Source organism: Sphaeramia orbicularis, chromosome 11 (genome assembly GCF_902148855.1).
Source record: "Sphaeramia orbicularis chromosome 11, fSphaOr1.1, whole genome shotgun sequence".
Lineage (NCBI taxonomy): Eukaryota > Metazoa > Chordata > Actinopteri > Kurtiformes > Apogonidae > Sphaeramia > Sphaeramia orbicularis.
Window position 1 is genome coordinate 10890592 of NC_043967.1, and position 12675 is coordinate 10903266.

The 12675-nt window shown below is 38.7% G+C and overlaps 1 protein-coding gene across 1 annotated transcript; it reads left to right on the top strand.

Moving 5' to 3' along the window:
- The first annotated feature begins 1472 nt into the window (after positions 1-1472).
- LOC115428322 (methyltransferase-like protein 24) lies at positions 1473-11982 on the top strand. The gene is made up of 5 exons (XM_030147308.1): positions 1473-1892; positions 6833-6931; positions 9217-9353; positions 9545-9815; positions 11116-11982. Exons 1-5 carry the CDS (start codon positions 1557-1559, stop codon positions 11419-11421), a joined length of 1149 nt encoding a protein of 382 aa, XP_030003168.1. The 5' UTR covers positions 1473-1556; the 3' UTR covers positions 11422-11982.
- The last annotated feature ends 693 nt before the right edge of the window (positions 11983-12675 follow it).

The following is a 12675-nucleotide window of genomic DNA, read 5'->3' on the forward strand; positions in this document are numbered from 1 at the left end:
AAAGAGAGAGAGAGAGGGAGAGAAAGTTCAGTCAAGGACACAATTCGACAGGGAGTGAAAGGGAGGGAGAGTCAGGAATGGATGGTGGTGGGGGAGCAGGGGAGGATACATTGGAGAGAGAAAGAAATAAAACAGACTGAGAAAATCAGAAAAGAGTGTTAGAGAGGTTTTAAAGCCACTAAAACAAAATGCACAAAAACATGCATTCAGATCCAGAATTCCTCACCCATATAAGGACACATACCAATGCACATCACGAAGGTTGGTGGTACCACAGAGCTGACAGGAAGGAAAGGCATGAAAACGAAGCTATTAGGCACTAAATATCGTACGTGTGCAGCTTGTGTGTATGTGTGAGTGTGCCAGAGAGAGAAGGAAAGCAGATGGGGGAAGTTTACTGGCTGCAAACTGTGTACAGTTTGTCAACAGGCTGACTAAATAGACCCAGACATGGCCAGAGGAAACATGTTTGCTGTGACATTCCACTATATGGAGGGAGGGGGACATGCACTGTCAACAACGCTACATGACACGCACACAACAGCTGAACGGCTTCAGCCTTTTTCACACTCCTCCTTTGTACTGTACTTTCAAAAAATAATTGCCTTCTACTTGAATATAAATGTATTTATGTCTTTTTAGGCTACTTATGCAACAATCAGAAGTGACGGAAGCAGCCAGTGAAGATCTTTTACAACAGCTTTTGTCTTTTTTCAAAAAAATCTAAAGGAGGTGGGGTTCACATATAATCACTAAAATACACCATTATGTAGCAGAAAAGGCTAGGGTTGTATATGTATATTAATATTTAATTGTCATCAGCATTTATACTGGTCGTTGGTTCAAGATGGAATAGATGTAGACAAAATGAGCCCATTAACCATCCATTTATAAACAAATTGTGATTTTTTTATATGAAGTCGCTGTCTAGATTGTAACATAAATGAAACATAGAGTAAAAAGTTAATTACTTCCTTTTGACATGCATGGTATAGGCTTTAAGTGGAATATAAAGCAGCATAAATAAAAAAAAAGTCAACTTTATTTAATCTATACAATTTCTGCACAATGGGATTTAACTTGTGAAGGTAGAAACAGAAAATCTAACATTTTATATCCCTTAGTTTCTTAGCAACAAATTTGCTAAGCAACCCTTGTCACATACTAGAGCTGCAATCAAGTAACTGATACAATAACTATTATATCAGGGGGTTTTGGTACAAGTTTTGCTCTGTGTGTGCACATGAAGAGGGATGCCATAGCTGATTTTAACCAGGTTTTAGTGTGTGGATGTGACTGGGGCTAAATGAAATGACAGTCACAAGGCCACTGAGGAATGCACTTAGTCAATGCAACTTTTCCCTGGGGGGTAAGAAGGACCGAGGAGGAGGAGGAGGAGGAGGAGGAGGGCTGTTCCCAGCCGGGACTTTCCTCACACAGACATAAACACACACACACACACACACACAAACGCTGCCCTCCAGACTCAAAGTTGAAGCCCAGGCCACACAGACGCCGGACATGTTCCCGGGTGCAGCCGCAGACGGGGGGAGGCTATGCGGACCTGTGTGCGCGGTTTTGGCCGAGGTGGCGGACTCCTGCTGCTCCTCCTCATCCCGTCGCTCCTCCTGGGGCTCCAGCTCCTCCTCGTCGGACCGCGGCTCCCCAGTGCCCACCGCGCCGCCGCAGGCCTGGAGGAGCCGGACGCAGAGGTCGCCTTTTCCGTTATAAGCATCGAACCGGAGAGAACCGAACCCCAACGGGGAGATGCTTCCCGGAGACCGGATCTGGAGCAGGAGGAGGAGGAGGAGGAGGAGGAGGGGGGTGATATGAAAGACAGGAGAAGGAGGGAGGGGGTGTATGAGGACGAGAACGAGATGCATTCACACCAGGTGAGGAATGTTTCATTGAAATGGTTTTGGATAACTAACCTTCATGTATGAATTAATATACTTTAAGATACATAATAGCCTCTATATGACATGATGAGATTTATTTAGGGTATGTAAACACATATGTATATCATATATGTCACAGGTGTCAAACATGCGGCCCGGGGGCCAAATCCGGCCCGCCAAAGGGTCCAGTCCGGCCCTTTGGATGAATTTGTGAAATGCAAAATTTACACTAAGATATTCACAATCCTTTTAGTTCAGGTTCCACATTCAGACCAATTCAGTCTCAAGTGGGTCAGACGAGTAAAATACTATCATAATAACATATAAATAATGACAACTCCAAATGTTTCTTTTTGTAAATGTAAATATTTTCATGTATTTACACTAAAACACAGTATAATTTTGCAAAAAAAAAAAAAAGTGAATAACCTGAAATGTCTTAAGAGAAGTTAAGTACAATTTCAACTATATTCTGCCTGATATTAAATGTTTTCTGCATTTGTAGATCCACTGTGATCTGTAAGTTATAATGTGCATGTGTAAATGATAGACTGAGACAGAATATTGTTAAAATTATACTTATTTTTTCAGTTTGTTCATGTTATTCACATATTTTGAAAGGATAGTTTGTGGATGTAAACCTGTTCATAATGTAAATTAACTTTTTTTTTCTCTAAAACATAGAGAAAAGTTTGGAGTTGACATTATTTATATATTATTATGTTATTATTTGACTGGTTCGGCCCACTGCAGATCAAATTTAGCTGAATCTGGCCACTGAACTAAAATGAGTTTGACAGCCCTGCTATATGTTGAATTTTCTGTCATTATATATGTGAAGTGAAAACACATATTTAATAGGGGAGACAGGGTATGGTTGTAACATGGGAAGAGTTGTGTTTACACTTCTTCAATGACATATCATATCAAGTCCAGGGGATTTTGCTCAAAAGCACATCAGCAAACAACTTTTTGCCAGTCTGGGGAAATCAAACCAACGACCCTTCGGTCACAAGCCAATTCTCCAGCCTTCTAGGCCAGGGCTGCCCGCATCACATGCAAGTTGAAGAAACAAAAGGTCAATTTTCATCAAAAGACTACTCTCTGTTTTGTACTTAAATTATTGCAATTATATTCAAGATGATTAAGATTATACTGGGTTTGTCCAGCAAAATGTAATCCATGACCCTGTTCAGACCTTACATCCGTCTGTTCAAACCCAGCATTATAAAGCCTCTGTAGATGTGATTTAATGAGTGATCCCTTCTGATTGGATCTAAAATTCCCACTATGCAGCTACAGAAGCTCATGTATATCCTAAAACCTAGAGCACACATCACATCCATTTCATGTTGAACATTCTGACTTTGTAATGTTTGTTTCCAGTTTTTTTTTCACTGTCTTGCTTGAATACAGCTTGCAGCACCTTTTAAGGTGAAGGGATTTCATGAGTCAGTCAGCACATCTTAAATGCATTGATATGATAACATTGACCATTCTATTTGATGTATTGGCTCTTTTGTAATAAATACACTTTAGGGATGATTAAATCTTAAATTAAATATGCTTAAAACAAGTTTATTCATTTCTACCGGATTATGTTGTGAACTGTGGATATTTTATTACCTCACAGGAAAAAAAGGTTATTTAGGTGAGCACCACACAGATAAAAGACTTAAACAGGTATATCTTCTTTCTTTCAGCAAAGGTTTCAGTCTTTCAGTGTGTCCTCGGATGCATGACTGTTGAGACTGCCAGAGAAGTGTAGACAGATGTGTCCCTGACCATCCCAGAATGAGTCCTGAGATACATCCTGAATGTGTTCAGACTTTGCATTGGAGCTGTGCTCAGATGCATGTGTTCAGATTTGCCAAGAGTGATCTACAAGATCTGAAGATGGTCTATGTTTCTTCTGCTAATTTCAGTCTGCTGTACCATTACTGTCAAACATATGGTCGGCGGGCCAAAACCAGGCCACCAGAACTTCCAGTCCGTTGCATGGGATGAATTGCAAAGTGCAAAACTTACAGTGAAGATATTAACAATCAAGGGTGACATCTCCAAAATTTTCTCTTTGTTTTAATATAAAAATTGAAAAAGTAAAATCACATTATGAACATGTTTACATTTCCAAACTCCTTTTTACAAAAAATGCCAATAACCTGTGATCAATGTGAAATTTCTTAAGTAAAAATAAATCCAATTTTAACAGTGCTGTGCCTGTTAAAATTTCTTTGGGTCTTTGTAGATTCACTGTGATCTGTGAATTATAACGTACATGTGTAAAAGTAAAGATGAGGCTTAATATTGTTCTTATGAAATTGGAGGTTGTACATTTTTGTTCAGGTTATTCACAGTTTTTTGTTTGTAAATGCAAAAATGTTCATATTACAATTTACTTTTTGTACTCAAACAGAGAGAAAATTTTGGAATTATCATTATTTATGTATTTTTAATGCTATCATCTTACTGGTTTGGCCCACTTGAGACCAAAGTGGGCTGTATGTGGCTCCTGAACCAAAATGAGTTGGACCCCTGTGCTACACTAATATAACTATCTTAACAATAGCTGACAGAGCTGGGGATGATTAAATAACCCAATGTCTTGCATACAGCTTAAGAACACTTTACTGGTTGTGATCATTTTACAGAATGCCTACACATACACACACACACACTGCAGGTTTTTTGTGTGTAAAATGTGTTAAATCATTCATTATAAAAAAAACTTTCTTGACCAAAGAAGTATCCAAGCCTAAAAATTATATGATATTCTCCAGACTTAAAGGCAGGCGACAACAATCACAGTATTTTGTCGTTGAAAATCTAATGCAAAAATTACAATCCTTAGTACTCTTATCAAACTTCCACTTTAACTGGACATTTATTTTGTATACCAGGCAATAACCATAATTAAAATTCTTCCAGTAGACTACATATATTTTTATCTGAATAAATCTTTCTTTCTATGCAAATGGAACAGCCTTGGCCTATGTTTCTTCTCCTTTTGCCTGTAACTGTAACAACTTACCTCAGGATGTGTTGCAACCTTTGCCAGGAACACTGTGTATTTGACATTAACTTGTAAGGCCTTGTAAAACTCAGAAATTTGAATTGATGCAATTTGAAGCATAAAAATGTGAGCACATTGTAAAAAAGTCATATCTGAAAAAATAAGGAACATACAAATGCAGGAGCAAAAATTCTACAACCAGTACCTTGTCTCTCCTAAACGTAGGCATTAGGATGAACTTTTAATGAAACCTGTGAAAAATTTGAGCAAATTAATGTATTGAAAAAACACACTGTTTATTTATTTATTATTAGGTTCCCCATTAGCTGATGCCGGACATCAGCTACTCTTCCTGGGGTCCTCCTGTTCCAAACAGACATACAGTATCCATTTACAAGCATAACAACAATGTGATTCACCCTTATATTTCCTTCTTAAGAACACTCAACAGTCAAACAAAATAACGTTAACAATAATAACAAGACTGCAAGATCCTATTGCCATAAAGTTGGAATAATTTGTTTTTTTCCAGACACATTCCTCTTTTTATTCGTGTTTATACACATCAGTAATCCCCTTTGACCAGGTGCAATGATTACATACTGAGTCACAGTTACACTTTATCTATCAAGAATAAATCACATTGTCACAATCATTTCATGAGAAGAAGTACGAATATTTTATTCCAACTTAATGGACATCAGAATGTCACAGAAGAGGATTAGGGCCACTGGGGGAAAAAAACGTCCAATACATTTTTTAAATTATTATTATTATGAGAAAAAAGTCAGAATTCTGAGATTAAAGTCTGAATTTTGAGAAAAAGTCAGAATTCTGACTTTTTTCTCATAATAATAATAATTTAAAAAAAATATATTGGACCCTTTTTTTTTTTTCCAGTGGCCCTAATCCTCTTCCGTAGAATATAACCTACACGTATGTCTACACATTTGCATTTGTCTTCCTATGTCCAGAGAATGTATGTAGGCTGCTGTAAAGAATGAATGGCCTAATTGGTGACATGGAAACTTTACATGTACAATAAATTTATATATTTTTTAAAGTTTGACTTTTAGATAGGCTGTTAAATGAAAACTAATGTCATATACCGTCATACCTGTTGCATATTTTAATGATCTTAAGGTCAGTTATCTAAAATTTGAAATGTAGCCCACCGAATTTAAAGTGGAGTGAAAAAACAGATAATGCTTTTGATGCTGTTGATTTGTGGAGGAAAAGAGATAAAAGAAAAAAAAACAACAACACACGTTGACAGCATATGTATTTTGCTGGTGAGTGTATGCACAGCTCTGTAAATGATTATAGACATGATGGAACAGGTGAGGGGCAGGGGCCAAACACTGTGACCCCACATCAGAGAGCACTGACAGCTGTTCTCTCTCCCTCTCTGCCTTTGCCCTGCAGTTACCAAACGCTTCAACCTTCATTTGTGTTTGTGTGTGTGGCTGTAACTGTCCCCTCCTAACATCCTCCCTTCACTTCTCACCCTTTCTCCCTTTCATTCCCTTTTTTCTCTCTCACTGTCTCTTTTTCTGCCCAAGGCTAAACTCTCTGACTCATTCTAGTGAATCATCACCCCCCCCCTCCACTGAGGTTGCCATGGTGACCATCAGTCCTGTTGGGTGTGTGTGTATGAGTGTTGGGGGGGTTGTTAATGTGTGTGTGTTTGTGTTAGTGTGCCTGAGGCAAATATGTTACCAGCAGGACTGAGGTCAGTGCCTGTGACCTGCCTCCTCAGCACTCATACCTGGGGCAGGGGGTGCAGCACACACACAACACACACTCACATTACTGTCATTCCAATGGGTGATTTAGCCCCTCTCAGACCCCTGTGACTCTTCTTATATACCACTGAAAACATGCATAGATATATTGATGCATATTGTGTGTGTTTACACAGGTTGGGCCAAGAAAAGTGGAAATGCAGCCATGGGCGGTCAATAAGCCGTCCTTCAGAGCAGAGCTTCACCGTATCATCATATATATCAACACACCACAGGTAGGAAGCACACAAAATCAACTCAAGAGACACTAGTACCTCTAACAAATAAGAAAACATCATCAATCACAAAATGTAAAACAACAAGGGGGAAAAAAATCCTATGAAGCAGTGTGTTCAAAGAGCTTCAAAGTGTGAAATGTCTGAATAGGACTGTCATGACTGTCACCATAAATGTAAAATCATTTCAAGTTTAAAAGCTAATTTTTGGCTCTGAGTAAAAGTTGAAGAAACCTGATTGTTATTTGTGGTTTTAAACTTTTTCTATATGATCAGAATATGTGGAAAAACTCCAGAGGTCCAACATTCAAACAGTTACAATGCTAAAATGTTTCTTTAATTACAAAACTTGTAACAGTAAAACTGAGTAAAACAACAAAACCACGCACATTTTGGGTGTGCATTATTTATTTTTTGTGTGAAAATTATCACAATATAACCACTGCCATTGAACTCTGAGGAAAACCATCATGATATAACGTAAAACATCAGGCTCAAATGTTGTGGCAGAGTGGTGCAGTGGTTAGCAGCTTCCCCTCGCAGTACCGTTCCTCACCCAGACGAACCTACTGTAGAATCAGCAGCTTCACAAGGACAAAGCAGCTCAGAAAATGATCTAAAACCAGCTATAAGACTGATGTGCTGAATGTGCTTTGACACCCATCATACAGTAACATAACCGTTACATTTTAGTTGTGCTGAAGATGAGTAAATAATTCTAAATTCTGAAAAAAAATTTGGTCATGGCTTGACATGGAATTAAGTGTTTATTCATTTAATACAGTGAACCTTTTGACTCTAGCTGTAGCTTCCAGAATCCAAACACTGATGGTTCAGTTCCCTAACCCCATCCACATGCCAAAGTGTCCTTGAGCAAGACAATGAACCTCATTTCTCCCAGTGACTGTTTCACTGGTGTGTGAATGTGTGTGTGAACCGCTGAATGTGACACACTGTGAGGCATTTTGAGTACCATCAAGGAATAAAAGGTAAAGATAGAAACTTGGAAAACCTGAAAAATGCAAGTGTTCCTCACAGGTTCAATATAAGGGCAAACTGTGACCGATTTAAGTAAAGTTATGATTACAGTTCACTTGTGTCACAATTAATTTGAGCTGCAGGAGTCAACATTTTCTGGACAAAATACACAGCTTCCTTCTGCAGCTGTCTCTTTTCTGTCCAAATAAAAAGAATAAATAAACAAATTAAACTGATGTTGTTTCACAGCACTATGGAAAAGTGAAGCCACTTTCCCAAGCTTCTGTGTTGAGCCACAGAGTAGAACAGCAGAGCCAAGACTGAATCTTAACATGACTGGTAGTCGCAGCTGTCAATCATGTATGTAACTGCCTATTTGATTGACAACACCTGTAAGGAGCTAAAACCTAGATTTTCTACAACCTTAAAACAGAGCCAAGGACTAGATGCAGAGGTCTTGTGTCCTCTCAGACCACTTTAATTACAATATGATGAAAGATAATTTATGGTGAAAGGTAATTTTTTTTGCCCAGTGATGCTAAAAAAAACTTTGACGCACTGCAGCTTTAATTCTACAGGCCTAAAGTTGTAAGCTATTCAGTGGTTTAGAAAAAAAAAAGTATTTGTAACCCTGTGGAGGGTCATGATCCTCAGGTTGGGAATGCAAACCACTGCCCTAAAATGTAGGCACATCTATGAAGGTCTCAGTCTAATCATAACCCTAAAGAGATCTACAGTCTAATACTGTAGCCAGGAGTTATATCTTGCCAAGCCATGACAGTAATCAATACAAAACTTCAACTTTTTCACTTCTTCTTCTTTTTCACTTCTAGAACTCCAGTGGGGAGGGTTAACATAGCAGTAATATGATCAGTCGAATGCTGTCAATATCCTGGAAGCAGAATTCTGCCAAAACTCTAGCCGATGAGGACTTTAAGTTCCAGACTGGAAACTCCCGAACAAGATTTAATACTTATATAACAGCGGCTGTTGGGGAACTGGGCAGAAAAAAACACAACGATAAATCCACTGATTTAACCTTTCATGGTGATTTTGCTCATAAATATGTTTTTAGTTAAATTAACAGTTTCAAAGATCTGAAAGAGACTGTATTTTTAGGAAAAAGGACACAAAAATGAAAGGTCTGAAAACCTCTTCTTGCAGAATGTAAATTCTTTCACACCACTCTTTCTCCTCTTTCTCCCCTTTCGTCCCTAAGTTCCTCTCTTCTTAAATGCATGCTAATTCTTTACAAGGCTGCACTTAGACTTTTGTTTTTTGACCTCTGCTCTTCTTTTCATCTCCAGCTGAACTGCTCCAGGGTTGTTTCTCCAGGTCAGGCTCTGGAATCAGAGCCCCCTGCAGCTTCACCCCGCTGGCTGCTGTGTGCAGAGGACTGGCTCCTTCCGGCTACAGACAGACCATGTGTTGCATACTCCTTCAGGTTTGTCTCTGGGTTCATGTGTACTGTTTTCTGTATGTGTCAGTGCGCCTCGTGCTGTGCTTTTGCACTCACATTGTTGGAGAGGATGGAATAAACAAAGCAATGCATATTTGATCATGCATGCACTAATCTTCAAACCACCTCTGTGCTCCCCTCCTGCTCCTCTGTCTTTCGTTTGTGCTTCTCTATAGTATGGATAAAGGAGATACAGACTTTCATAAGACTGTGTTGGGTCTAGGATGTGAAGTCCACAGTTTTGATCCTAGCAACTCCAACACATCTGGTGGTCACCTTGGCAACAGTTTGGTGAGTAACCGTGGTGATGGAGGTGTGGTTAGCCAGCACAAGATGTGGTTGGAGTGGCGTGTTCCAAGGAGGAAGAGCAAGCACAAGACGAGGAGCAACCTGAGCCATGTTTCTCAGACACTGACAGACATCATGGCTGCTCTGGGACATCACACAGTAAGACGTGCACACATACACAACCAAGCCCACACACACACAAAGAGGCAGAAATCTAGAGAAACAGTGCCAAACAAACATACCTTAGAGTCTTTTCACCCTAACATACCCAGAAAGCTCTCTCACTTGTACGTTCCCATAGCAACAGGGCTCTGCGCCGTCCCCGGCTGCCATAGCAACAATCCAAGTGAATCATACTTTGGCACAGTTGCACCCCACAGCCACAAGAGGGAACTGCATTCCTATAGTTGGAGTGCGTGTCTATCAACATGAGACTCTCTTTCCTGACATATTCTGTAGGTGGTCAGCGGTGACTTTAAGTATCAGTATGGCTATATTTAAATGTCTGGCATCAAGATTCAAAATTCAAGATTCACTTTATTGTCCCACAGTGAAGATAATTTGTCTCCGTGCTGTTCCAATGAAAAACAATTAAAGGACATTGGACATTCACAAAGGATTCAGCAAGATAACTAAAGGGACCAAGGAAAAGACACACAAACACATGTCATTGTAAAGATACTGCAATTGGAAAATGAACATACATCAGTAAGTCAAATATCTAAGTACATCTACATACGCACATATATACAGGGATAAAGCTCTGTTGATTCTCTCCAATCATTTAAAATTACCATGTTACTGGTTTTAAAGACACAATAAGGAAAATTAAAACACTATTACTTAAAAGCATTTGTTTAAGGAGATATCGTCTTCATTTTGTACACATCGAAATTAATTTGATTAGGTCTGGGTGATATGGCCAAAACATTTTTCCCCCCACAATTTTAGTCATTTGTAATATATATATATATATATATATATATATATATATATATATATATATATATATATATATATATATATATATATATATAAAGAAACATTTGTATGCATTATTATGTGTATTACTTGTTAAAACCAAGAAACCACTGGCAGACACAAGGGAACATGTTCATGAACGAAATGAATAGATTACAACAAACAAGTTAAATTTAGATTTTTTTTAATCAAAGACGAAAGGACTCCAGAGTAAGCACCAGTCAATATTTTGCAATTTAGGCATTTTTCACAATTTTCATGAAGAAAAAACTCAATCAATAAAATTAATTTGATATATTACCCATACTTTTGTGGATGATAGTGATTCTCTGTTAAGTTAAATATGCTTTATAGCTAAATTAAGGGAAAAAATAACTCCATTAAAAGACACAAAAATTGCAAGAATGTTTTTTCATGTAATAATTCTGCGGTTTATGTTCTTTTATAATGTGTTCTCTACTGCTGTTCTTTAATTCAGGTGCACTTCCTGTATGCTGACCTCCTTAGTGCTGAGTGGCGTGTTTTCCAGAACTGGATCGAGTCAGGGATCCTGCAAAGCGTCCATCATATGGTCGCCACTGTGCACCTGCAGTGGGCAGGGTTTGAGGTGGGCGGGACCAACGAAGAGGTGCTCCGCTACTGGTTCAGTATCCTTCAGGGACTTCAGGCTTCAGGACTAAAGCTGGTCCACAGCTCTGCAGGAAAGGGACATAATGTTCTGCAACAGACAGCGACGAATGCTCACAGCTCCTACACACTCAGCTGGGTCAACACCAGACACTGACAGACACACACCTTCACATGTAGCTTGGAAACAAAACCCAGAGTGTATCATTTATATAGTAGTTTTGGGATTTTTTTTTGTTCAGTGTGTAATTGACTGTATAGTTTTCATTTCAAATACACATTAAGTCAACACCGCCCCCTATTGGTGATGAAATGATTTGCATTTTTACATGAAACCTCTGGATTCAGGTGTAATGTTAGTCTGTAGCATGCCCTAGTTTGTCATTAACGCCAAACATATGATGAGTAGGTTCTCATAAAAGTTTTTTTTTTTTTTTTTTGCCATTTTTATTCTTTCTTTTGAAATAACATGTTACAAGTGTTTACTGAATTACTGAAATAATGGATGTAACACTGTTTCACTCCTTCTCTTTGCACCCAAACCCAATCCCAAAGACTGGGTCAAGACTCAGAGGAGATTTTATGTGGGTCACCAAATAAATGTGCATTTCTAGAATTTCAAAAACTTTCAATAAGAAACAGGCTTTTGATGGAAGTGAATGTTTGTCTTGTTTTGTGAGTTACTATTTATTTATTTTTTAAAATAACCTCACATACACAAAACAAAGTTGAGATTTATTTTATATGTTTATCCTCTAAGTAGCTGGTTTAGAAGATAGTAAGATAATAATATAATTTGATGCAGTAGGGTAAAAATGATGTGTGCATATATTTGCTCTTCTCATGATTTATAGTGGATCATGAGAAGACTGATTTGGGCCACAAGGGTTGTTTTTTTAATAGTGTCTCAAAAAAAAAAGTTTGGAAAACACAGGTTAAGTCAGTATAACTTTAGAAGCATAACTTTGCAAACACCTGAATACTATGGACTGGATGTATTTGGAATACAGCAAAGTTACCCAGGGAGAACCAGTTCAAACTAGAAAATAAATGATCAAATAAACAGTGTACATGTTACAGATGGGGCAACACGGTGGTGCAATGGATAGCACTTGTGCCTCACAGCAAGAAGGTCCTGGTTTCGATTCCAGCACCAGTCGACGGGGGTGGGGCCTTTCCGAGTGGAGTTTGCATGTTCTCCCCGTGTCTGCGTGGGTACTCCGGCTTCCTCCCACCATCCAAAGACATGCACTGATAGGTTAATGGGTTAATCTAAATTGCCCATAGGTATGAATGTGAGAGGGATTGTTTTTCTCTATATGTTCAGCCCTGCGATGAACTGGTGACATGTCCAGGGTGTACCCCACCTTCACCCATAAGTAGCTGGGAAACGCTCCAAGCGACCCCCGTG